At 37.5% G+C, this 27912-nt stretch overlaps 1 protein-coding gene across 1 annotated transcript; it reads right to left on the bottom strand.

Annotated features, from left to right (window-relative positions):
* Window positions 1-1292: 1292 nt before the first annotated feature.
* si:ch211-266g18.10 (titin) lies at window positions 1293-27600 on the bottom strand. Its single transcript, XM_056393891.1, has 41 exons — window positions 27172-27600; window positions 24941-25156; window positions 24766-24849; window positions 24577-24681; window positions 24323-24478; window positions 24017-24160; window positions 23531-23674; window positions 23274-23393; window positions 23038-23157; window positions 22855-22899; window positions 22687-22734; window positions 22554-22580; window positions 17548-17607; window positions 17234-17374; window positions 12305-17002; window positions 11816-11911; window positions 11300-11395; window positions 10878-10928; window positions 10548-10607; window positions 10224-10271; window positions 9559-9600; window positions 9387-9434; window positions 9193-9261; window positions 9028-9075; window positions 8893-8937; window positions 8752-8793; window positions 8607-8675; window positions 8430-8477; window positions 8115-8165; window positions 7944-7988; window positions 7480-7524; window positions 7205-7237; window positions 7066-7113; window positions 6886-6948; window positions 6626-6670; window positions 5452-5499; window positions 4489-4533; window positions 4312-4353; window positions 4179-4223; window positions 4053-4085; window positions 1293-3921 (listed from the first exon to the last, which is right to left on the bottom strand). The coding sequence occupies exons 1-41, from the start codon at window positions 27179-27181 to the stop codon at window positions 3836-3838; spliced, it is 7509 nt and encodes a 2502-aa protein (XP_056249866.1). The 5' UTR covers window positions 27182-27600; the 3' UTR covers window positions 1293-3835.
* Between the last annotated feature and the right edge of the window lie 312 nt (window positions 27601-27912).

The raw sequence follows: 27912 nt of genomic DNA on the forward strand, positions 1-27912 counted from the left end.
TTGCTCCAATCCAATATTCAACACTTAGTAGTTCAAGGTCTAAATATGGAGTCTGTCAATAAACCATTGTCCAACTGGTGGTGTTTTAAAGACCATGTTAAATTTAATGTCTCCTCATCTATCCTCCATCTTTCCCACATTTTAAGGAGCAAGTCTCCCAGTCTTGCCCTGTGAGCTGTGTGTAGTCTGCTGATCACTGCCACTACAAGTTGCCAATCTTCCCATCTCAACACACAGGCTGCCAAGTTTCTGGTCACCACTGAATAGCCGGCGACACAAAGAAACTGTGGTAACTGGAGTGGAACTCATTTGACCGTTGCCCGCTGAATTAATTTCAATAAAAATCTGTCTTTATGCTCCAGTTATGGTGCCGCAAAAACTGCCTCTACTCTCAAATCATTTGCATAAGTATTTGGGGTGAAAACAGATGAGAGACAGGTTCAGGCGAGTTCATGTCACGATATTCACAGCAGCACAATCACAGAAAAGAAATCGTGGTAGCTTACAACATTCCATGAAACAGTGAGAGATAGTGGTTCAGTGTAGCCTCCAGTGTGTCCTCGCTACTCCTCCCAGCAGAGCAGCAGGAGTTTCCTCTGCGAGGAATCTGTGTCAGTGGTGTAAGCCGACCTGTAGTAACCTCTCTCTGGCCTCATTAGGGAAATACAGTGTGAAGACCTGACCATGTATAGTGTGGCTCCATTGTCCTACTCCTAATATTTCCCATTTAAACACACATACACTCATCAGGGCCGTATCTGCCACTGAGGACACTGGTGTCATGTCTGAGGTAAAATCTCTCCAGATTCAGGGAGTTTAGTGACATGAAAAGACGTTTATGTATAGTGTGGACAAACAAATATTTTGTTTCTTAAGGCGGATATTGATATTTTTTAGGCTCATTATACTGTCCTTTTTTTATGAAATTTAAAATAAAAGATTTATTGCTCACCACAGTTACATACTAATATAACTGTTCAATACAATAACTAAATAAATAAAAACTAAAATTCTGTAATTTCTTAAAATACTCGGGGTGTCATAAAGTTCATAATTTCTTTGGTGGGTGGGTTTTTGTTGGAGGAATTTGGACTCATAATCCCAGTCTTTTGAAAATCCTGTCTATCCTTGACACCTAGTGAACATATGCAGGTGTGCATATTCATATATTCAAAGATTTTCTATTTTGTTAAGTGATAAAAAGAAAAAAAACAAAGTTGTCATACACTCTCACTCTCACACTGTTAGAAATGTCATGGTCAGCATTGTTAAAGCAAAGACAAGATTTACAATTTTGCATTGCATTGCTATGTTTTAATGTTAAATAGCTTCTATTCACAGACAAAATGAAGGTGTCACTGACAAATGAAACATAATGTGATTTGAAGGTAAAGAGCACTTTCAGTAGTAATGATTGAAAACATCATTTTCAGCAAATCTCTAGTCTATTTTTCCATTCATTTAACTATTTACAATGAGGTTACTTTAATTACAGTTATGTAACTGTAATTATATGATGTTAGCAACACTACACAGAGACAAAATGTCATTTATTGGATTCATGAGTTCAAGTATTTAGTGTTGCCATTCTCAAGGTTGGGGAAAATTATAATATAAACATTTGAGAGCATAAAATAAAAACACACATCATGCACATTTCATTCTAGGACTGTCAGACAAACATACAGTGCTTCATCACTGAGATCATCAAATATTTATGTATTGCACATATTCACTTGGTAAAAGTGAGTCTTCTGATATAATTCAGTTAACACGACTGAGACAAATAATCTGTTGCCGCCATCAATCAAAATGTTTTTAGTTACCCATCTTCTTTCCTAAAATCCAATAACTTCTAGAAATATTCAAAGACAGGACAGTGTCTTTACCCACAACTTCAACAGTCACATCACCACAAAACTCCAGCTGTTACACTACAGTTACTGGAGCCTGAGCTCGGTGTGAGCTGCAGAGGGTCTTATGCACCAAAGTGTGTTCCTATAATTTTAATAAGAATATAAGTGGATTTACATTTATGTGGACTCAGATTAGTACTGCAAGCTGTTACAACTGTCTTCTATGCAGCATATGGAGCAAAATGTAAAGAGCCATATGTAAACAACAGCTGCAACAAGCTGACTGAGAATTAATGTGACAATTAACATCTGAGATCATCTGCCCAAACATGCAACACCCTCTGCAACAACTTAAGAGTGTGATCACATGATCAACAGCTATAATCAAAGATGTCATTGTTTCAACATTAAACATAACCACATTGATGCCAACATGGGTACTGTCTATATATCATTTTTCAGAGATTTCAAAAACATGATTTGGCTTTGAGTTTATGACCAACATCAGTTTTCGAAATCAATCTGACATCAGGTAGGCCTGCCTGTACATCTTAAGTACAGGATATCCATATAATATAAATCCTGTTTATATCATGCTGCATTTAAAAAGTCAAAAAAAGATACGCATTAATATTATGTAGACCAGCAGCATGAAATACACAATATTATTTTCAAAGACTTTTAACCTGGAAATAGTGTCTTTGACTCTTCTGCCACGTTCTTGAACCTGCGCAAATGGTTTCCAAAATATGTCAAGTTTCTATGTTGTGCACACGGACAACGACCAAAGTCGGTCACAGTGTGTTTTTGGTCTATCAGAGTAATTACAGAATGAATCTGATACTTGACGCCAGAAACAATTACAATGTAAAAAGACATCAAACCTCATTCTGAGAGTTCAGGCAATGCAACGCTTCTTATTAGCACCAATATCAAAATGAGGAGCTGGTGCAAATGTCTAGATGACAAAGTTTAATAAGACTTTAAATGTCAACATGTCAGGTAGTGTTTCATGAGTAAGATTGGGAGCTCTCTTATACAGTGCATAGTCATTCCTTTTGACAATTAACAACTAAAAAACAAAAGAAAAAAAAACAAACATTGGTGCTGTGTCTTTAAAAATGCAAAGAAGATCAATTTCCTTTTAGTAATGCTTTGATTCCCTTTGTGTGCCCAGTAGGGAAGAAAAAGAGGAAAATGTAAGAGGAAAAACAAATTCATTGAAATAAATAAAATAATATCAAGATTATGGAATTATGCACAAACACAAAAAAAGTCCAACTGTTGAATAAAGGGCTATAGAAGCAGGGTATTAAAGATTTTGCCATTTTCCATGCGATGAAGAAAATAAACTACACACATGAACAAGCATAAAAATTCATGTACAAACCACTTTTCAAGTAAACGTGGGCTTAGAGGAACTGAACCCCTGTAAGCCTTGGATTAGTGATTGTGGCCATTTTTTTGTACCCTGTTTACAGCACGGTTGAACATATTCAATACTACGTTACTACTTAAAAAACTGCACCATTGTACAGTAGTGCAGAGGTCGTTCTTTTTTTTACATCATGAGAAAATGAAGTGAGTAGTAAATTATATTAAACGTATTTGCATGTGTTGCTTTGAGGATCTAAATGAATGATCCTACACTAGATTGTTCCATGTAAAATATAAATGAAATCCACCTTTCAAAAGAATTGAATGCAAAAAAATAAAAAAATAAAAACAGAAATCAGAAATCAGAAAAAAAAAGGAATGACATTAGCTGCATGTATTTGGTACGAGAGCTCAACCAAATCTGGAAATAAAATAATGGTCCATCACCCATCATCCTCTGCTGTCCAGGCTTTTTTATCCTGCAGACCAACAGTGAACAGCAGCCGCGTTTCAGCAGCACAGGGTGTGATGTGACCTTGTCATTATCAGGAAATTGACTACACTGTAAACTGTAAACCTCAGACTGGCGTCAGACTGAAGCTTCAAATCTGCAGCGGCGAGAAGGCGTAGAACGGAAACTGGGCCTCGTCCTCATCCACAAAGAAGCACTGGAAGTAGGGCAGCTCGTCTGTTGGGGGAGTCACAGCACAGGTCAGTACAGTGCGTTCCTCGCCTTGCTTTGGCAGCCAGAGAGACGACTGAGTTTGCAATTTGACACTTGTGTGATATTTTGGTCATGAGAGCTGAATTTGCACTTACCGTCCATAAGAAAGTCTGATACAGCAGGCTCTGCTGTTAAAAAGAGAACATAAATTTAATTAACCATAAAACAATACAGTGATATATGACTTCGTATTACCTTATGACAGCACATTCACACAATACCTTTAATCTTCTCCTCTTTGGCAGCTTTCTTCTCTACAGGTTTTTCTACAAAAAAAAAACAGGAATTAGTAAATCAAGCTCCATCGATTCATTTCAAACTCTCAGCAGTTTGATAACTTGACAAACAAGATACCTTTCTTTGCAGGCGGCTGTATCTCTTTAAGAACTCTGTCCTCTGTAAACAGAAATACACAATTCATAATAACTATTCAACATTCAAACAATTCCCTGGCAGTGTTTAATCGCAGACTGGTGATGACATTCTGTTGATTGGGTTATCTCAATTCTCACAGCTGATCACACCATGTACCTTCAGCTTTCTCCTCTTTGGCTGTCTTCTTCTCAACTGGTTTTTCTAACAAAAAAAAAAGGTTTGTTTTAGCTGATGAATAATTCAGTTCTATAGTACACACAAGTATGTGTATTGTAAACTGTTTGGTTTACATTTTGACTTCTTAGAGACTTCTACTTCACTTCAGTTCAGAGGGAAATATTGCACTTTTTTACTTCACTGAATTATTTGGAGAATATGATGCTTTGTTACAAATTAAACTACCAGAGGAATGTAAAACAGTTGGCTCCAGCTTGACCAAATAAAACAGTAAAATGCTAGTTTCACGTTAATGCATCAGCAATAATATAACTATGTAAGACTCACAAGGTACATTTTTCTGCTATTTTTTTTTTACTTTTGATACTTTAAGTACATTCAGCTAATAATACTGTATCTTTATTGAAGCTGACTGTGTTCGTAGCTTTCTTTGTTGCAGTGGGTTTGACCTTTAGTTTTGAAACCTCATTCTCTGTTTTCACAAATATGAAACAAACACAAGTTGGTAGGAAATGGATAACTGTGTTGTTTCATTGTCAGGAAAGGAAGAGGTAACGTTCCACATATAATGTCCCAATTCATTCTAGAGTGCAGCTAAAAAGGGATTTTCTGTCTTGCAGATATTAGATAGTGTTACTTATAACATATATGTTTCAGTAATCAGATTACCACTGCTGGTGCTGCCTCTACTGAAGCACCACTAATGTACCTTTTTTTCACTCGGACTGGTTTGACCTTTTCCTTCAACATGGCTGCACCATCAGGGACAAAATGTACTTGATGAAACAAACAGCCTTCTTTTACTTTGAGAAACATTTCTTGTGAAAGGTTTGCATCATATTCAACAATATACTTACACATTCACTCCTGACAAACATGTACCAATATATGCGTTAGCAGGATAAACTAATATAAATTGTACCACTGTACTAAACACTGTACCTTTCTTTTCTACAGGAGGTTTGTCCTTTGCTTTAGGACTCTCCAGTTCTGCAAAGGGAAGACTAATGTCAGACATGGGCAATCAGGACATAGACGTACACTGCAGTGTAAAATACAGCATTTCCACAACAAAAAAGCTTTAAGCAGCTTGAAAGCATGAAGTGTGTACTGTTATCAGCATTAGAAAGGTAATCTCTGTTGAGCAGAGAAACATTATTGATTTGTTCTTTTTAATAATGGAAAAACAAAAAAGACTGATGCATCTGATGATTGTGCACAAAGTCAGGGGACATTTCATACTTTTATTTGTAGGATGCTGACTTTGGTTTCTTACAAGCAATGTATAAAATGGACATGTGATTTTATCTTACCATAATAACCAAAGTCAGGTATTAGAAGATATCTGGGGAAACCCAGATATGTCAAGTGTTGGTTTTGCCACTTTCGATGCTTCTGGTTCTGTGCAACGGCCCTGTCATTTCCTCTATACCTTTTTATTGTGGGTGTAGTCTGGAGTAAAGCGTGCGAGTTGTTCCACACATCTCAACATTTACAGCACACTGTTAATGTTTGGTGGGGCTTTACCTCAGAGTCTCATCTCTTTAGTGTCTAAGCTTTAGAAGGTAAGAGGCCAGTTATAAAAGCCTGAAAAAAAATCTGTGCAGCGCTTTGCAGATCTACCAACTACACCTGTCTAAACAAACATACAGTATTCCTATAAGGACCACTGTATAGAAACAGCTGTTTGTCTATGGAGCTGCTGCAGAGAAATCACTCTCCTGTTACTGTGCCACATTTCTCTACAATCATTTATTGTTGATCTCATAGGCAAAATGCTTGTTCCCTGCTGAGCAATCCAATCAGAGCTTTTCACAAAATACAGTGACCTATATTTCATGACTAGATCATTGTAATCACAATCCCACAATGGTTCTATGGATTACCGCTGAAGCACCACTAATGTACCTTTCTTCACACACACTGGTTTGATCTTTTCCTTCAACATGGCTGCACCATCAGGGAGAAAATACATATTATATCTTTATAGTGAGTTACAATGATGCTTGGTGCGTAATTACAACACATTGAAGACCAATGCCCCATTGACACAAATAACTACATATATGTGTCACCAAACATGACAATGTGAAAAGTAAATGTTGTATTTTTGTACCTTTTTTAACAGCTGGTTTGACTTTCTCCTCTGGTGCTTTGGGCTCTGAGTAAATAAGAATATAATAGCATTTGAAGATTCTCAGTGAGTAGCTTTGTTATCTAGTTTGATTATGGTTGCTTTAGTAATACTACTGTAAAACATAGTTATCATCTTCTTATATGTAATTATCTAATTATATGTAATTAGATGATAAGAATAATGTTTGTACGGCACAACCACAGGAAATCATCTGCAGGCAGATGGCAGTGGTGAGCTACCTTTCGTCTTTAGCAGAGTTTTGACTTTTTCTTTTCTTGCATCAGCCTCTGCTTTAGAAGGAGCTAATTCAAATGCAACAACAACAACAACAACAACAACAACAACAACAACAGCATCAACAATTCTGAAGGAAGCACAAAAGTTTTCTTTGACTATTTTGTTATAGGTATGAGATGTACCTTTCTTTTCATGAACTGCTTTAGGCTTCTCCTTTGTAACTACTGTTTCTATATGAGACAAGATGAAAGATATTTCAGCCGTTATGTTTTAAGCATGATTAGATTTTTGCCAAACAATGGGGGATTGTATCTGCATTACCTTTTTTGGCAAGAACTGGCTTGGCCTCAGGTTCTAAAGTGACAGAAAGAAAAATAATTGGCATGATGACTTTAACTTTGTAAAAAGTAATGGATGTAACAAGTAACTGAACTACCCACTGAAGTTACTGAAGTCACACTTCTTAAAGATGTGATTGAGACGTGTTATTTAGATGAGAAATTTGTGCAGACACCTTGCTTGGATATTACAGATTTTTAATCTGCAAAATGGAAAATGTACCTACAAGTATATTCTATGTACTATTAGAGACTAACCAGCACCTTTCTTTGAGGTTTTTGTCTTTTCTTTCACAACAGCTTCTACATAAGAAGAAACAGATATGTCACAATAACTCAGTGTGAAAAGCTACAAGCCTAGAAAGCTTTTCACACTGATGCCATGCAGCTTAAATCTTAGAGAAAGCATTTCACCTCTGCTGTTTGGAAATTACATGCAGATCAAAAATATCAAGATATTGGGCTCCGGATATTTTTCTTTTGTCTTTTTAAGGTAATGACATTGTCTTTCATTTTGTCCAGTGGGTTTTTCAACACCAATGGAACATGTCTTTGAAATTATATTTACATGTACTGATTCATGTCTGTCAATAGAATCTTCTGACATTAAATCACATATGATTGACTTGGACTGCTACAGTGCTGTATAAGGCAGCTTTTTACAGCAGATGTACTCTGTAAAAAAACACAGAAAAGCACTACAAACTAATTCTGCTGGATACCTTTCTTCTTTTCAGCAGGTGCTGGTTTTTCCTTGGTAACTGGTGCTACAATAATAAAAAAGCCCTATTAACTCTAATGTATGTAGGTGAGAATCCACTAAGAAACTACTGTACTTTGCACAATGCAGTTAAAAATGAAAGAGAAACAAAGAATTGTGTAAGAAATCAAACCTTTTTTGGGCGCCACTGGCTCGGCCTTCTTCTCCTTGAGAACTTCAGCTTCTAAAGCAAAGAATAATAACAACAACAAAATATCAGCACATGCATGTTATTACAGTTAGAATTAATGTATGTTATTCCTACGCTGCGTAATCAAATATCTGCAAACTGACCTACTGTAAAGAAGTGATGGCAAAAAAAGATACATAAAAATACATGCAATTACACATATAATAAATACACATACAGAAAAATGTTTGATTATTAATGTCTATGTTATGTCCTCTAAGATATTTGACCTGTAATATGTTCAATCCCTGTAACTACCTTTTTGTGTTGATGCTGGTTTAACTTTCTCTTTTGGAGTTACAGGCACTAAGACAGAAAAAATAATCCAACTTAATGGTTTGAATTTGTGAAAAAGATACAGCTGAATCAATGAAAAAATATTTGTGTGCATATATAAATAACTTTTAGTAAAGGCCGTGTAAACAAAAAAAGTACCTTTCTTCAGTGGCACCACCTTCACCTTCTCCTTTGTAAGAGATGCATTTTTGTGAGGTGCTTCTGTCTCTGTATGAAATAAGAGATTAAGTGAGTTGCTTGATTATTTAATCATGAATGTAAAAGCTGATAAGTGTCGTCTTACCTTTGACTACTGGGGCTGGTTTTGTCTTGAGAGGAGCAGGTTCTATTCAAGTGATTTTAGGATTGTCATTTCAGAAAAAAAAGACCAAGATGACACTGAAACTATTGAGCTATTTATTATATACATGCCATACATACATACCTCTCTTTCTTAGAACTGGCTTGTGCTTCTGTTTTGAAACCTCAGCTGCAAAATAAAACATATAATATAATGTTGTATATGCAAAACCATTTAGAACACCTCGATGATGATGATGAGATATATAATGCGCTGCACCTGTCTTTGCAGAGACTCCTTTGACTTTCTCTTTGGGCACCTTGACTACTGAAAACAAAACAAGAAGAAAAAAACATTTAAATTCTTAGGATCTGTGAGTCACCTCACTACAGCAGAGAATCTGAATCTGAAAGCAATAAAACGCATAAAATGAAGGAAGAGCACCTTTCTTCATAGGCACTATTTTGACTCTCTCTTTTACCAAAGAGGCATTTCTGGGAGTCCCTTGTTGTTCTGTCAATACAAAATACACATGAATAATAATAATAATAATAATGAAATACACATAGAATATGTAATTGCAGTTCATGTATTTAGATTGATATTTTGATGTATATTACGACAGACACCAGTCTTACCTTTTTTCAAGGTGACTGGTTTGGCCTTTTCTTTTGTAGCAGCAACCTCTGCAAAGCACAATGTGACAATGAGCAATTTTTATTCCCACTATGGCCATTAATCATTGTGTTATTTGATGACCAGAATATCAACAAGTCGTTGTAGTTTGCAAACTAATAATGTGAGTGTTACCTTTCTTGACAGCAGCTGCTTTGACCTTTTCCTTTGGAACTTCTGTGTCAGAAAACACAAAGTTAGTGCTAGCTTTGCATTTGGATCAGTTACCTTCAGTGACTTTACATTAACCTGGTGACACCGCTTTTTAATTAATTATCTGTATTATGTAAACAATGTGCCACATTGCTGCTCTGTGTTTCATGCATAAAAGACAATGATCAGATTATAATAAAGTCTATACTTTTCTTCATGAGAGAAGCTTTCTCTTTGTCAAACAGAAACATATATACTGTGAGTGTTTAAATATAGCATATTGCATACAATAAATTTACCCTTCTCTGAAGGAGCTCATTTAACTTTCTCTTTGATGAGTTTGACAAAAACAAAACAGTAAGGAACATGAACACAGTTTGTCATGATTATGGAACTTCAGTTAAATAGGCTAATGTACATTATCAAGTCTATGGTATAAATTTGAAATTATGTGACCAGTACAAAAATATAATATAAGTCACACAACAAAAATATGATGTCAAATGCAAAAGGTTTGTGCTTTGGTTCAGAAACTTCATCTTCTACAGCAGAATATCTGATTTTCATGTTATACTGTAATCATCAATTTACAATTTAGAATATTAATAAAGGCCTTTTTTTTTCTTTTTAAAAAAAAAAAATCCTACCTTTCTTTAAAGGGGTTGGTTTTTCCTTTTCCTTCACTGCATCAATATCTGTGGATTACAGTAAAGTGAAAACACATGCTTTTATGGTTACAATCACAGCGGTTGTTAGCAGTTGTTAGTAATACCTTGACACATTACTATTGGCTACTTAATATTTTAATATGAGAATGATATTGGATTTTGGTATGAGATGCTGATGTAAGGTTCCCCAGTGTTTCAGTTGGGATGTCTTTCTTTATTTTCCTCTCTGCATGAGAGAGGAACATATACTGTCTAACCAAATTAGAAAAGTTAGACTTCAGCATCAGTGAGTCTTTGCATTACCTGGTTTTGCAGGTTTGATTTTTTGCTTTGGTTCCTTCTTGGGCTCCTTGGGAGCTGCCACTGATGACAAATTATGACATCAAAAAACCTTTAGGTTTAAGGCATGAATATACAGTGGGCCACTACTCATTTTGTGACACTTTATAGCATATATCACTTTTTGTGTTGCGCACATTAAAAATCTAAAAAATTTTAAATTATGCATAATATTCAACTAGAATATTTCAATATAATTCATAATTTCCCCTTGGCCAATGGGAGATTAGATATGGAGCGTCTAAAGAGAATTTACAGAATTTTCAAAGGTGAAAATTATGCTTATAGGTCTACCTTTCTTTGCAGGTTCTGGTTTGGCTTTCACCTTGGGAACTTCTGGAGCATCTATAATTGGGGAAAATTAAAAGTATAATCCATTACATCATCTTCCCCTCACACATGCATCTACTGTAATTGTAACACTGCTTCACAGAAGGTATTAGCACCATGTAATCATAGTAAATTCACTGTTAGGTTTTTACAGCCTGATAAAAAAAGTATCAAATTGTATGTTTTCAGCCTCTTAATTACATTGTTAATTCTCAGGCGAAAAAACATGCCAGGCCCTTTCAAATAACACATTCAGTAACCCAGGTGGTGGTGACGAATTATAATGAGTATTTGAAGCTGGAATTGATTGTTATTTATGATCCTACATGCTGTAGCTTTAAGTTAATACACAGTATGGGTTGCACACTAAGTGACCTGTTACTTACCTGTTTTTGTAACATTCACATGTTCCTTTTTCAGTATAGGAACAATCTGTTTTTTAGAAGCTTTCAGCATCTTTACAGTCTTCTTGGGTTCTTCAACTGAAATGAAGAGCATGAAGATAATGTCACAGTCACAGTATTATGCAGAGTTAGGATGTTGTTGAGTTCAGTTTATTCCAAGAATTTGACCTTGAATCAATACTAGAATATTGAATTATGTCATAGAATTTACCTTAACTTCATAATCTTGACCTAAAGCTTCCATTTCTATTATATGTGCTATTGGCATTAAAAAAGATAAGTCATACCCAAATGAAAAAATAGGTTGTTTGTAGATGCATTCCTCCATCAGTAGAACAAAGACACTACTTGGTTAAGGTAAGAAAATATTCCCATCTGAAACCAACACTTATTGTAGGAAACAGGACAACAGTCGCATGCTTGTGTTTGCTCATCCCAAAAGTCCTTTAAAGCTGTTTGAACAAATGATCAAAGCTTCTCTATATTTTTAAATCTCACCTGTTTTTGTTGCATTAAGATGTTCCTTCTTCAGGACAGATGCAACTTCTTTCTTGACTACTCTAATTCTCCTCGCAGCACTTTTTGGTCTAACATCTGAAATAAAAAAGCAAAGTCGATTTATAGGTTTCACATAAATTATAATGAAGAAAGAACTATGTCCTTTATTGAGCAAATGAAGCATATCTGTATCATCAACATATCAAACTGTACATGTATAGCTTTAGCCATGATTGAGGTATGGCTTTACGAATGGCAACGTCAAAACTATTGGATGGCTTGCACAAAATTGTATAAAGAGATTCACGGTTCCTAGGCAATGAATCCCACTGATATACTGATGTTTGCTCTAGTACCACTGTGTGGCCTCACAGAGTCACTGCCATGGCTGTAGACTCTTTGCCTTGTTAATGTATTAAGAAGGAGTTGTCAGTGGACCTTTATGTTGTGTATTTCCTAAAAACACTGTATTGCCTGTGCAGTATGTACCTGTCTGTGTGTCTCTCTTCTTGATAAGTTCTTTCTCTTCTTTAGGACTCTTCTTGATTTCTTTCTCTTCTTTAGAAGGCTTTGTTGGTTCTGTGTCTTCCTTAGAGATCTTCTTTGGTTCCTTTTCTTCTTTAGAAATCTTCTTGACTTCTGTCTTTTCTTTGTGAGGCTTCTCCTGTTCCTGTTTCTTCAGGGGCTTCTTTTGCTCTGTCTCCTCTTTGGTAGGTTTCTTTGGTTCTTTTTCTACCTTTATAGGCAGTTTTGTAGGTTCTTTTTCTTCTTTAGAAGGTTTCTCTGGTTCTTGTTTTTCTTTAGAGGGCTTCTTTGGTACTGCCTTTTCTTTGGTACGCCTCTCTTGCTTCTCCTCCTCTTTCAACTCTTCAGAAGGTTTAGCTGGTTGTTTCTTCTCTTTGGAGATCTTTTCTGGTTCTTCTTTTGCAGGCTTTGTTACTTTGGGAGGCGTTTTCTCTTCAAGAGGAGACTTCTTCATTTCTGTCTTTTCTTTAGAGAGTTTCTTAACTTCTGTCTCTACTTTAGAAGGTTTCTCCACGTCTACAGCTTCCACTGAAGTTATTGCCTCTTTTTTCTCTTCCTTGGAAGGCTTTACTTCTTTCTTCTCTTTAGAGGGCTTCTTAACCTCTTTTCCGTCTTTCTCCTTTTTGGGTTTCTTAATTTCTTTCTCCTCTTTAAATGGCTTCACCTCTTCCTTTTCCTCCTTAGAGGGTTTCTTCACTTCTGTCTTTTCTTTAGAAGGCATTTTTATTGACTCCAGTTCTTTAGGTTTAGCCTCTTTCTCTACTATCTCCACTTGAGGGTGTTGTTTTGGATCTCTCTCTTTCTGAGATGGTTTTGAGTGTACCATTTCTTTGGGTGTTTTTTCCTCTTCTTTTGGATGTGTCTTTTCTTCATCTTCTTTGAGTGGTTTCTTGACTTCTTCCTTCTCTTCTTTGGAAGGTTTCTTGACTTGTTTTTCTTCTTTGTGAGGCTTTGTCACCTCTTTCTTTTCTTTAGGTGGTTTCTTGACTTCTTTCTCCTCCTTGTGGGGTTTCTTGACTTGTTTTTCTTCTTTGTGAGGCTTTGTCACCTCTTTCTCTTCTTTAAGTGGTTTCTTGACTTCTTTTTCCTCCTTGTGGGGTTTCTTGACTTCTTTTTCTTCTTTGTGTAGCTTTGTCACCTCTTTCTCTTCTTTAAGTGGTTTCTTGACTTCTTTCTCCTCCTTGTGGGGTTTCTTGACTTCTTTTTCTTCTTTGTGAGGCTTTGTCACCTCTTTCTCTTCTTTAAGTGGTTTTTTGACTTCTTTCTCCTCCTTGTGGGGTTTCTTGACTTCTGTCACTTCTTTGTGGGGCTTTGTCACCTCTTTCTCTTCTTTAAGTGGTTTCTTGACTTCTTTCTCCTCCTTGTGGGGTTTCTTGACTTCTGTCACTTCTTTGTGGGGCTTTGTCACTTCTTTCTCCTCTTTAGATGGTTTCTTGACTGCTTTATCATCTTTAGATGGTTTCTTTACTTCTTTCTCCTCTTTAGATGGTTTCTTGACTTCTTTCTCCTCCTTGTGGGGTTTCTTGACTTCTGTCACTTCTTTGTGGGTCTTTGTCACTTCTTTCTCCTCTTTAGATGGTTTCTTGGCTTCTTTATCATCTTTAGATGGTTTCTTGACTTCTTTCTCCTCTTTAGATGGTTTCTTCACTTCTGTCACTTCTTTGGGTGGTATCTTGATTTCTTTCTCCTCTTTAGATGGTTTCTTGAATTCTTTATCATCTTTAGATGGTTTCTTCACTTCTTTCTCCTCTTTAGATGATTTCTTCACTTCTGTCACTTCTTTCGGTGGTATCTTGACTTCTTCCTCTTCTTTAGGTGGTTTCTTGACTTCCTTCTCTTCTTTAAGTGGTTTCTTGACTTCTTTCTCTTCTTTAGGTGGTTCCTTGACTTCTTTCTCCTCTTTAGATGGTTTCTTGATTTCTTTCTCTCCTTTGGGTGGTTTCTTGACCTCTTTCTCCTCTTCAGATGGTTTCTTGATTTCTTTCTCCTCTTTATGTGGTTTCTTGACTTCTTTCTCCTCTTTGGGTGGTTTCTTAACTTCTTTGTCTTCTTTAGGTGGTTTCTTGGCCTCTGCCTCCTCTTTAGATGGTTTCTTGACTTCTTTCTCTTCTTTATGTGGTTTCTTGACTTCTTTATCCTCCTCAATTGGTTTCTTGACCTCTTTCTCCTCTTTGGATGGTTTCTTAACTTCTTTGTCTTCTTTGGGTGGTTTCTTGGCCTCTGTCTCCTCTTTAGATGGTTTCTTGACTTCTTTATCCTCCTCAATTGGTTTCTTGATTTTTTTCTCTTCTTTGGGTGGTTTCTTGACTTCTTTCTCCTCTTTGGGTGGTTTCTTAACTTCTTTGTCTTCTTTAGATGGTTTCTTGGCTTCCGTCTCCTCTTTAAATGGTTTCTTGACTTCTTTCTCTTCTTTGGGTTGTTTCTTAACTTCCTTCTCTTCTTTATGTGGTTTCTTGACCTCTTTCTCCTCTTTAGATGGTTTCTTGACTTCTTTCTCTTCTTTGGAAGGTTTCTTCACTTCTGTCACTTCTTTCGGTGGTATCTTGACTTCTTCCTTCTCTTCTTTGGAAGGTTTCTTCACTTCTGTCTTTTCTTTGTGAGGCTTTGTCACCTCTTTCTCTTCTTTATGTGGTTTCTTGACATCTTTTTCCTCCTTGTGGGGTTTCTTGACTTCTTTTTCTTCTTTGTGTAGCTTTGTCACCTCTTTCTCTTCTTTAAGTGGTTTCTTGACTTCTTTCTCCTCCTTGTGGGGTTTCTTGACTTCTTTTTCTTCTTTGTGAGGCTTTGTCACCTCTTTCTCTTCTTTAAGTGGTTTTTTGACTTCTTTCTCCTCCTTGTGGGGTTTCTTGACTTCTGTCACTTCTTTGTGGGGCTTTGTCACCTCTTTCTCTTCTTTAAGTGGTTTCTTGACTTCTTTCTCCTCCTTGTGGGGTTTCTTGACTTCTGTCACTTCTTTGTGGGGCTTTGTCACTTCTTTCTCCTCTTTAGATGGTTTCTTGACTGCTTTATCATCTTTAGATGGTTTCTTTACTTCTTTCTCCTCTTTAGATGGTTTCTTGACTTCTTTCTCCTCCTTGTGGGGTTTCTTGACTTCTGTCACTTCTTTGTGGGTCTTTGTCACTTCTTTCTCCTCTTTAGATGGTTTCTTGGCTTCTTTATCATCTTTAGATGGTTTCTTGACTTCTTTCTCCTCTTTAGATGGTTTCTTCACTTCTGTCACTTCTTTGGGTGGTATCTTGATTTCTTTCTCCTCTTTAGATGGTTTCTTGAATTCTTTATCATCTTTAGATGGTTTCTTCACTTCTTTCTCCTCTTTAGATGATTTCTTCACTTCTGTCACTTCTTTCGGTGGTATCTTGACTTCTTCCTCTTCTTTAGGTGGTTTCTTGACTTCCTTCTCTTCTTTAAGTGGTTTCTTGACTTCTTTCTCTTCTTTAGGTGGTTCCTTGACTTCTTTCTCCTCTTTAGATGGTTTCTTGATTTCTTTCTCTCCTTTGGGTGGTTTCTTGACCTCTTTCTCCTCTTCAGATGGTTTCTTGATTTCTTTCTCCTCTTTATGTGGTTTCTTGACTTCTTTCTCCTCTTTGGGTGGTTTCTTAACTTCTTTGTCTTCTTTAGGTGGTTTCTTGGCCTCTGCCTCCTCTTTAGATGGTTTCTTGACTTCTTTCTCTTCTTTATGTGGTTTCTTGACTTCTTTATCCTCCTCAATTGGTTTCTTGACCTCTTTCTCCTCTTTGGATGGTTTCTTAACTTCTTTGTCTTCTTTGGGTGGTTTCTTGGCCTCTGTCTCCTCTTTAGATGGTTTCTTGACTTCTTTATCCTCCTCAATTGGTTTCTTGATTTTTTTCTCTTCTTTGGGTGGTTTCTTGACTTCTTTCTCCTCTTTGGGTGGTTTCTTAACTTCTTTGTCTTCTTTAGATGGTTTCTTGGCTTCCGTCTCCTCTTTAAATGGTTTCTTGACTTCTTTCTCTTCTTTGGGTTGTTTCTTAACTTCCTTCTCTTCTTTATGAGGTTTCTTGACCTCTTTCTCCTCTTTAGATGGTTTCTTGACTTCTTTCTCTTCTTTGGAAGGTTTCTTCACTTCTTTCAGTCCTTTAGGTGGTTTCTTGACATCTTCCTCCTCTTTGGAAGGTTTCTTCACTTCTTTCTTTTCTTTTGGAGGTTTTGTGGGCTCTTTCTCTTCTTTATGTGGTTTCTTGACATCTTCCTCCTCTTTGGAAGGTTTCTTGACTTCTGTCTTTTCTTTGGGAGGTTTCTTGACTTCTTTCTCCTCTTTGGGAGGTTTTGTGGGCGCTTTCTCTTCTTTATGTGATTTCTTGACTTCTTTCTCTTCTTTAACTGGTTTCCTAACATCTTTCTCCTCTTTAGGTGGTTTCTTTACTTCTTTTACTTCTTTAGGTGGTTTCTTGACTTCTCTCTCTTCTTTAGGTGGTTTCTTGACTTCTTTCTCCGCTTTGGAAGGTTTCTTGACTTCCCTCTCTGCTTTGGAAGGTTTCTTGACTTCTTTCTTTTCTTTTGGAGGTTTCTTAACTTCCCTCTCTTCTTTGGGTAGTTTTGTGACCTCTTTGTCTTCTTTAGGTGATTTTTTGGCTTCTTTCTCCTCTTTGGAAGGTTTCTTGACTGCTTTCGCCTCTTTGGGAAGCTTTTTCCTTGCCTCTTCTCCTGAAAGTAATCATGAAAGTGTCAGTTTTCATGAATTGTAAAATGTCTTTAACAAACAGAATGTGAAGCACATTTGTGTAGTGTTTTGTTTTTTATGGCCACCAGTATTAGCAATATGGACTGCATATACAGTACAGTGAAACAGCATTTGGTTGCATATTTCATAGTTTACACCAAAAAAGGTAAAACACCCTTTTACACACACTGATATATAATTTTATTAGTGATTACCTTTGGGCCTCTCTGGCTCCTTCTCAAGGGGTTTTGCCTCTGCTTTCGGCTTTTCTTCTTTTAGTTTTATCTCTATGGTTTCTTCAAATTTGGCTTCTTTCTCTTTTTTCTCATCCTTCTCAGTTTCTTTGGCTTTGAGTTCTGTAAGCAGCAATATATCTTCATAAGCAAAACCATCAGGTCCCCTTGTGCATTGAGCACATTCTTGTTTGTGCTGAATTATACCAAATCACTACATTTAATAAGAACATGAAGAGATATACAATTCATTTGAAAATAAGCAAAGTGTAGAGGGTGCAAAGTTTCAAGATTACCTTTAATAATGGCTTCTTTAACTTCTTTTATTGCATGTCTTTCCTTTGCCTCTTTGAGAACTAAGTGTATCATACAGCAGTATGTAAACAATACAGTCTATAACAGTGGCATTCTGACCAGTAATCAGACCTGTAATATCGTCATCATGACAAATCATGCTTGCACAAGCACTAGAGGCACTACAGCACTAAAATACACTATGATCAAAATCACACCACAAGCTAGATGTCATATTGTTACAGCAATCAGACTTGATTTTAGTTTAGTTCAGTAACTAGTTTCATGAATACATAATTCACTGTGGGGGGCAGATAGGACTTTATATCAGTATATAGAATAATCTCTTCATCTAAAAAACTGTTCAGTGTGTTTCTCAGCCTATTAGCTCCATCTAGTGGCTCTCTGCACTAATTATAGCTCACAGCCCATGGCAATGACTGATCTAAAGGAGAAGCATTTAAGTACACAATTAGCACCATGGGAAATAGATTTGTCTTTACTGAGTCATCAAAAAGAAACTGTTGAAACTGAGCTGTAATTCATGGGTGCTGTAATGTATTAGTCATAAGATCCTCTTCCCACACAGCTATTCACACCTAATTCAAAACGAGTATCTGATTTAAATGAAACTTGACCATGCCATGTCCATTTGCTTTTCCATTATAACTGTTTAAAGTTAGTGTCTCAAAGAAACACTCGAAATACTTGTCGTTCCTGTTGTCAGATGAGATAATCAACACCAGTTTAATCTAGAAGAAATTTGCTAGCAAATTTAAAGCAAAAAAATTGCACTTGGGCTATAACTCAAATTCTCATGCATAGATAGAATAAAGGAGATGTAGAGGAAAACAACAAAGAATCAGAGTTACGAGAGAGTTTTGAGGAAACAGTAGAGACACACTTTGCAAACATATGTTTGCTAGCTAATGTTACAGCTAACAGTAACTAACGTTACCAGTCAGATCACAGGCAACAAGCCATGACTCGGAATGAAAAAAATTGTTGCCTTCATAATGGGTTTTGCATAGTTTATCTAAAAAAAAAGCAAGACAGTTAACATCGCTCAATCAAAAGTATAAAAATATAAGCCTTCCAACAACTCCAAAATGTCCTCTTCAATTCTATCCTGTTAGCCACAGATGTTATCTGGGTTTTATTTACCTCATTTGAGGAAAGTGCTTTTGAGCTGTGAAGTGTTTGTTGTACCTCAAATTTAGCTAGGCCTATTTAAGGTAATTACCCCATGTTTCCAGTTCGTACTAAGCTAGACTAAACAAATCCTGGACCTGTTGGTACTGGACACACTGATGTTAAACTAAGTATCAACAACATTATTTTGTAAAATGTTGAAACGACTAGCCATTGATGAATAACATTACCTTCTGTGAAGAAAATAATTCTGTTGGTTTGAAACCTTGCTTGATTATTAACACAGTCACAAAATAATTTCACAAGCATAATGTTAATTTTAAAAAAGAGCACTGAAATGAAAATGACACACATTATGTCAATCACTGAACAAATATCTGTTAGGCTCTAATACCTACCTTTAGTCATGTCACAAACAATTGGTGAAAAAACATTCAATATGTCATTCCACACATTTATCATTATCAACACACCATTCTGAAACATTTTCATTACCTGATAATGAAGGAAATGATGAAACATGATGATAATGGTAAGAGTTTTGTACCTTTGTCAAGTTTGTGCTGGTGCACTTCCTCTTTGTGAGCAGCTCTGGATCCGACTCTTCTGAGCCTCTCAAAGGGAATGTGAACTTTCCTCTTTCGTATAGGTTCAGTTTTCCTGTTCTCACTGTTGTTGTTGTTTTCATCATGATCATTGACAATGTCAGAGTATTTGTCTTGGTCATTGGTCATTTCTTCTTCTTCAGCATCATCAGACTCAGGCACAACACTGACATTATTGGGCTTTTCAGCCGACAGAATTTTAAGATCAAGTTGTTGGACTAAAGGCTCCTTGTCTTTATCTTTGTTGTCCACCTCAATCTCAGTTTCTGTTTCGTCGTGTTTTTCTTCCTCCTCTAAAGCTTCATCGTCCTCTATTTGTAGATCATCCTGATCAGTCTTTTCAAACCAATCTTTGACATCAGTGTCAGTTATTTCAATGTTTTCTTCCTCTCTTACTTCATCCACATGAAGATCTTTATCTTCTATCTCCTCTTCCGCCAAAACCTCTTCAGTTTTTATGTCCTCCTCCTCTTCCGCCAAAACCTCTTCAGTTTTTATGTCCTCCTCCTTTTCTGCCAAAACCTCTTCAGTTTTTATGTCCTCCTTTTCTTCCTCTTCATCATCATCTACAAAATCTTCAGTTTTGGCCGCCTCCTCCTCCTGCTCCTCATCGTCTTCCAAATCTTCAGTTTTGGCCTTGGCCTCCTTCTCGGCCTCCTTCTCCGCCTCCTCCTCCGCCTCCTCCTCCTCCTCCTCATCTTCTACCAAGTCTATAGTTTTGGCCGCCTCCTCCTCCTGCTCCTCATCGTCTTCCAAATCTTCAGTTTTGGCCTCGGGCTCCTCCTCCTCCTCCTCATCGTCTTCCAAATCTTCAGTTTTGGCATCGGGCTCCTCCTCCTCCTCCTCATCCTCTTCCAAATCTTCAGTTTTGGCCTCGGCCTCCTCCTCCTCCTCCTCCTCCTCATCATCATCTTCTACCAAATCTTCAGTTTTGGCCTTCTCCGCCTCCTCCTCTTCCTCCTCCTCCTCTTCATCTTCTACCATATCATCTGTTTTGGCCTCCTCCTCCTCCTCTTCTACCACATCTCCAGTTTTGGCCTTCTCCTCCTCCTCCTCCTCATCTTCTACCACATCTTCAGTTTTGGCCTTCTCCTCCTCCTCCTCATCTTCTACCACATCTTCAGTTTTGGCCTCCTCCTCCTCCTCATCTTCAACCACCTCTTCATTTGTTTTTGACTCCTCAAGCTCCTCCTCCTCTTCTGTATCAACCACCTCTTTCTTAATGTCCGGTTCTCCTTGTTTGCATTCATCTTCAACACCAACACCTTCCTCTTCCTTCTCCTGCGCTTCCTCCTCTATTTTAATTTCCTCCTCCTCTTCTTCCTCCTCTTCCTCCGTCTCTACCTCTTCTGCCTCTTCTATTTTCTCCCCCTCTTTGCTGTCTTCATCAAGGACTCCCTCATCTTTCAGTAGTGGTTCATTTTCAATTTCTTCAAGGTTGACATGTTTCGCTAGTGATGTGATAGCAACAAATTTAGTGTGTATGCCTGTTATTGATCTCGTTTCTGACTAATGAATGTGACTTTTAAAGAAAAACTGTGTGAATACCATCATCCTCCTCTGCCTCTTGCACATCTGTTTCACTGGCAGCTTCAGTGGCAACTTCAGCCTCCTCCTCCTCCTCCTCAGTCTTTGAGTCTTTACCCAACTCCGCCGCAGGAGCAGCTTCATCTTTGGCAGCTTGCATTATCTCTGTAACTGTATCATCAACCCTTGTCATGTCGCTTATCTGACTTTGGCATTTCACATGGAAATCCTGATCCAGTCTTGTTAAAGGTACAGAAGGAATTTCATGGGATGAAATGGCAACAATGACAGTGACCATTCATAGCATCATATAGTATACACCACATTCTTCTGTTGGTCATTTTGCCTATTTGATTATGATACTGTTAAAATTACCTTAAAGGAGAAACCTGTTATTATGTTTTTTCTTGCTGTCAACAAATCCCATGAAAAGCCCACAACCAATGATGTCGTAGTCTCTAGGTGCTTTCTTCATAAGGCTAAATAATTTCTTGAAAATGCTGAGCACTGTAGTTTTTAACCAAACATCAAGCAGGAGCAGATTGTACATTTGTTGACTATTTTAGCTGCATATCAAGTCAAATCTTTTTTATTTACTTAACCTAATATCATAAATGACAAAATTTGATTCAGGGGGTTTTACAATCTGTATAGTATCCAACATCTCATGTCCCAACACCCTCAAAACAGATAAGGAAAAACGCCCACAAAAAAATTTGAATGAGCTATTTGTAACTTTTGCTTTCCAATGTTAGCATTAACATGTGTTTATTTAGCCTACCAGTTAAGAAGAAAGAAGCCAATGTTCACTTACTCTACTGAGGTAAGCATGCTTTAAGCTTGTCCCCGTGTCCCCCTTGTTGCTTGGATCAATTCATGGTTCGTTTGAATCTTTTCATGGGATTTTTAAATAACTAAATATTAAAATATAGAATACTGCAAATATATATTCTTTGTTAGCACCTCCCAAAATATTACCATTTAAAATGGCGATAGTCAATAATATTCTCATTGCTAACTTTTGAGATGTGGTATAGACTTGTATGATTCCATGCAAAGGTAAAATTAAATATTCCACACAAGATCACACGTCAACCATTACAAACAATCCAGGTACATACATACAGTGTATCACAGATGGTAAACGGTTGAAATACAGATGTCAGACAGTTGGTCAGTTGTACAGAAGATGCTTCAACAACGAGAGGGAACAGAGGAATGCAACCCCAAGGGACACATATTAAAGACAAGTGGTCATGAAATATTAAAATAATTTTTTAACAAAGGACGCAAAACATGATGACTGGAACAAAAACAACTTAATGGCAAAACAAATGGTCACATCCAACAAACGGTCAGTGTGACAAACAGAGGGAGAGATGCAGTCACCAAATCCATAACAACTTGGTTGGTTCATTACAATAAAAATGTATGTTTGTTCATGCCATTATATATTAAGTGCAAAAGGAGTACATACAGTTTCATATTACTAAAGGGTTGTTGTATTACACTGAACATGACACTGTAAAGCAGACTTGAAACCAGGTCATAAAAAGTGGTTAGAAAAACAATAATCAATGCGAACATGCATGAAAGGCCACACTATAATACAGGGGCAAAGGCACTCAACAAGTCTACGCACACTATTTGCAAGCAAAACACGTTGCACCTGTCCAAAAATACATTTTTAAATATATCAGCAACATATGATGACATTTTCTTACCTTTTTCGAAAGGTGGCAGAAATTCACCTACATTTCAAAGAGATATGATAAAGAAAGACATTTAGCTTGATCTCGAATGAATTCATTTTAATGTGACAGCAAAGAAAGGTAGAACAATAACGTCAGTACTTACCTTTTCTTCTCACCAGATTTATATCAGCTGGAGAGGCTACAGTTTCATCTAAACAGAGAGAGAAAAGAGAAGCAAAGACATGGCAAGGTATTTATGAGAATAATAATTAACAGTAATATGCTAATAATATGTTTCTAGGTTTATTAAAACTGTAATACAAAGTGAAACCTTTTTCAGTTACTATGTTTACAACTGGCGTGGCAGCAGGTTCACCTAGAACAAGAGAAGAAAACATGCACGAGAGGTGTCAGTATATTTTAAAAGTGAGTGACTTTTTCATCTTTTCTGATTCATAATACTGAAGCATTTGAGGGAGAATATTTTTGTACACAACTAATGCAATAATCATACCTTCATCACCAACAATCATGCTCGACATGTACGCCACGAACAAATCCTTCTTGTCTGTGAACTCCAACACAGCATCTTCAACAACTTTCATGGGGTCAATGGACACTTCCGGCACGATGCCTGAAAATTCATCACACCACACGATCAGTAAAAGCGGCTCTTTACAATATATCTATTATCACCCTACGAGATGTAAGTGGTATGTAAATTACACATCATCATTTGTTAAAACAGACCTTGTTCACCGATCAGCATTGTGGAGACGTAGCTCACAAGCATGCTTATCTGTTCTGTGGTGATTTCTGCTGTTCTCTGCAGAACCGACATCGGACTGAATCCCACAGCATCCTGGATACCTGATCAGCAGACAAGTCAAAACAATTAGGGTTGTGACGGTTGTGAAAACTGCAGTTAGCAGACTACAGTAGAGTTTACATTGCAATGGGACACACAGAGTAAGTAAAGGTAAAAAAACACATGGCTGATACTGTACCTTTGAATGTGTCCAGTATTAGATCTAAGATTGCACAAAGCACATCCTGGATATATCCTGCTACTCCACTCACAAAGTCATTAGTAACACTGAAGACATTCCTGCCAATGACCACAGGGTCAATGAAGCTAATGTCAGTGGTTCCTGAGAAGAACAACACACATTTAGGCCAGCGCTCCAGTGAGTTACATTAGAAAAGACAATTAAAGACAAAAAGGAGAAGCTCTTGGTCAGTAATGAATCATTTTCAGTACCAAAACAAGCATCTAGGGTTGCAGTTAGCTGACAATTACCATCTAAATTTGTATTTTAGCAACCAGTTTACACTGTTATTCACTGATAACAAACACAAGTGGACAGTTATTTAGTAATAATGTTGACTTTGTAATGGATTTCCAATATCATTTTCAATACATGTAAGCAACAAATACTGACTAAACAATGCAGACATGATAACATGACATGTAAACAATACAAAGCAGGTACCTTTTGTTATATCCAGTACACTGTCTAAGATGGCACAGAGGACATCCTGCATGTAGCCCACTATTCCACTCACAGTGTCATTGGTAACACTGAAGACACCTCTGCCCATGACCACAGGGTCAATGTAGCTAAGGTCAATTATTCCTGAGGAAAACAAAGAGACTGGTTGAGGTAAATTATTAATGCTTCAACTAGATAAGATTATTCTTTTTTTAATCAAGACATACTCAGGTGATTATTTACGTTTATTTACTTGAAAGCAAACAAAATCTTCAGTTTGAAAGTATTAAAATACAGAATACAAACCTTTATTTATATCTGATATAGTATCCAACACAGTATCCACAATAGCACACAGTGTGTCCCTGAAGGAGCCCACCACTCCGCACACGAAGTCATTAGTTGAATGGAAAGCTTGCCTACCAATGACCACGGGGTCAATGTAGCTGAGATAGAAGTTTCCTGTGATTTTGAAGGAGATTATCAGAGAAATGGGTGCGTAACATTCATCTTTTCCTGAATAGGGTGCACAATTTTTGATAATGAGTGAGCTGTCATACCTTCCTCATCTGAAAAGTATCGAACAAATCCATCTTTCGCTACTGATATTTCCTCCGCTGCATATGTGGCAGCTGACATGGGGTCACTTAAATCAGGTGCACACTCTGGAGGACCAGATAGGAGAGTTATGTGTTACAATACTTGCTTTTGAAATATATAAAGGTGTGTCATGTGTTTCTCTCATGTACCTTGGAATTTATTGAGCAGACTGGATACTTCATCAACAGCGTCGTTCACTGCTTGCACAGGGTCCGTAATGATTTGCTGAATGTCTGAGAAAAAACACACAAACATGTATTGATAACTCTGCATATGTGACGACTGGTATTAAAGAGAAACATTTTGGAGGTTTTAATGACTTACCGGGGACTGCCTTGTACTCCACAAAGTCAAACATCACCACTCCCACAACCACCCAGGACAGCAGAGCACCCAGTGCGATCAACAGCTCCACGGACACTTTCACCTTCCTGAGGAGCCCCAGACCTTTAGACCGGAGAGAGCTCGTCTGTGGCGCCACTGCTCCATTGGACCCACCGGCTGAGGAGGAGGAGGAGGAAGAGGCGGCGGATGTGCTTGCTGTGTGTGAGCAAAAACAAAGTCACTGTGAGACATCATTAAGATCGTTTTTCTTCTATATTCTTGATAATGGTGCTAATGCTGAGACAGTGGAATAAGTTCTTATGTCTTGTTTTGAATAAATCTTAAGTAGGACTCAGACTGTAAACATGATCAGTATGTTCAGCCATACTCAAGCTAGACCAATAAATGAGCAGGGCCAATATATCGGCCAATATTAGCTTATTACCAATATGTCAGGATGAATGTATATGATGGCATAGAAATGCCAAACACGTGTCAAAATTAAAAAGCGTCTCCCCCACAGTGTACTCACAAGTTTATTTTTCAACTGTAATATGACCCCCCTCCCTCAGCACATATTTTGGTCACAATTCTGTAATAATCAAAATAAGGGACCCTTCTAAAAATTGTTTGTTTATTTGTGTGTATATTTAAAATAGCTGCCATACTACTGTATTAAGATTCCATCACCTTAAAGCATCTTTTGAAAATAAACAGTTCGAAGTTGGAGTGTCAGTAAGACGATAACTTATTACTTTTACATGACTTAGCGAAATCCCTGACCAAACGTTACTACGACATGTGTGGAAAAATGATGATTCTCCATAGCCCCAATCCCAGCTTCATTATCTTCACACTGCATCTAAATCCTGACAGATCACGGCTATTTCTTGTTTGATCACAGGATTCATAATTCACATGGTAAAGAAAAAGTGTCTCACTTAATAACATTCTGTTCCTACACATGTATGTGCTTTTTCTAATTATGTGAATTAGATGAAACTAATAGTGTTGTATCCTAATCAACATACATTTATCACAGATTTCAGCATGTTGTCATATTACAGATCAGAAAAAGCAGAACTCAGCTGTTCCAATTTCATCATGCAGATTATACAAACATATCTGCACATGATTCCCATCTGTTTAGTACAGTGGAAAATGCTTGTGAGGCATTTAATGACGGCCTCGCCATCATTAATCAACAGAGTGTGAGAGTAGCTGCACTGCTCTACTTTCTGACATCAATCTGGTGCCAGGGTGTTAGAGACACCTGTGAATGAACTCAGGGGAAGGCAGACTCATGATTCACTTCCTCATAATAAATGCTAAAAAACCCCCCCTAAAAAAACAGCCCTTTCACTAAACTGAACTATTGAGGATGGACAGGTGGTGTCAGTGTTTCACCATAAACTTTCACCAATTACGACAGAAAACTTCTTGTTATTGTGCTTTACGTGGACATTGTTTATTCAAGACCTGAAAAAAATCTGATTATACAAAACAACACAGTTTAAATGGAAAAAAACGTCTAGAAACTAATTGTGTACATTTACTGTACTGTACTTTTAATAAAGTTTCGGGTAGTTGTACTACTTATTGTACTTTACACTTCTACTCCACTACACTGAAGAGGGACATATTGTTCATGTCTCACAGATATGGTTATTACTAACTTTACAGATTAAAATACAACACCGTGTTAAGATTAAAGCCGTGGTTTCCAGCCATTTGTCTTGTGACACCTCACAAGAAAACAGATAAGACAGGTGTCCGAGTTGAAAGCTGTTTCCGCTGTAGTTAAAACCAACTCCACCACGACCAGCTACAGTAAACTGTTCATTTTACTGCAAAACCAGGACTTTATCCTTTGATACTTCAAGTATATTTCACTAATACTACTGATAGGATTTTAAATGAAGGACTTTTACTTGTAATTGAGTATTTTTACACTGCTGTATTGGTAGTTTTACAAGTATCAGAGTTCTTCTTCCACAGTTGAAAACCCAGAGGTCAGCCCCAGCAGCAGTCATGTCTGTCACAAGAGAGCATTGCTAATACACTGGCTACATGATCTCCTGTATTTATAGTAACCAACTCTCAACACATTTTCCTGAGAGGACGCAGCCCTTCAAAACATTGCCATTTATTTATTAAAGACCATATATTATTAAGGCTTTCTTTGCCGTAGCAAATAAAAAGCGTTGTTAATGCAGGTGAAGCAGTCCTACCTTCAGCCATGGTGATACGGAGACTATTTCAGGTCTAATCCTTTCAGTTGGGGGCAAAGCCTCCTCATGCAGACCTGACTGGAAAATCACAGTTTCCGCAATCCAATCCAATCAGCATCCACTTGACAGCAAAAAAAAAAAACTCCCTGTTGGTAAATTATTCCATTTCCACTTGGTGATCACAGGCTTGTTTCCTGATGCATGTAATCCACAGGTTGAACTTCTCCAAAATTAAAAAATTAAAAAATAAATGCAAAACCAAATATTAAGTTTACAAGTGCTGGGGAATTTGGAGCTGCCTGTGTGGCAGCATTGCAGAAGGCGGTATGGGGATGGTGGAGCAAAGGAAAGCAACGCAGGGGAGGAAAGAGCCAAGCAAAGCACAGAGCTGGGCAGGGTGAGGGGGAGCAGACAAAATATCCCACCCTGTGTTATTGGTGCCTCACATGGGTATAGGTCAGAGCAGAGCACAGGGAGGCTTCAAGGTAACTTTATCCCCGAGATGGACAGTCCGGGTTATTCTTAGCTTGAGCTCTGCACACCAGCCGCTCTGGCAGGCCTTTTTTGGCGGTTGGAGGGGTGTGAGTCGGATCAGTTGGCCGAATTGGGCACCCCTACTGGTGGGGCACTATAATCTGCCCACTAAACTGGAACAAAGCAGGTGCCTAAGATGAGGAAGGGACAACAAAACAGATGGAAACTGTTCACTGCCCAGCAGCACATATGATGCTTCCTTTCACT

The sequence above is a fragment of the Seriola aureovittata genome, chromosome 13 (assembly GCF_021018895.1).
Source record: "Seriola aureovittata isolate HTS-2021-v1 ecotype China chromosome 13, ASM2101889v1, whole genome shotgun sequence".
Taxonomy (NCBI): domain Eukaryota; kingdom Metazoa; phylum Chordata; class Actinopteri; order Carangiformes; family Carangidae; genus Seriola; species Seriola aureovittata.

Coding starts and splice junctions, on each gene's coding strand:
- si:ch211-266g18.10 (XM_056393891.1), bottom strand. Junction 17,003..17,233: donor GGAGCCAGAGAGGCCCAAAG/GTAATCACTAAT, acceptor GATTACTTTCAG/GAGAAGAGGCAAGGAAAAAG. Junction 7,238..7,479: donor AACCTCAAAGAAAGGTGCTG/GTTAGTCTCTAA, acceptor CTGTCACTTTAG/AACCTGAGGCCAAGCCAGTT.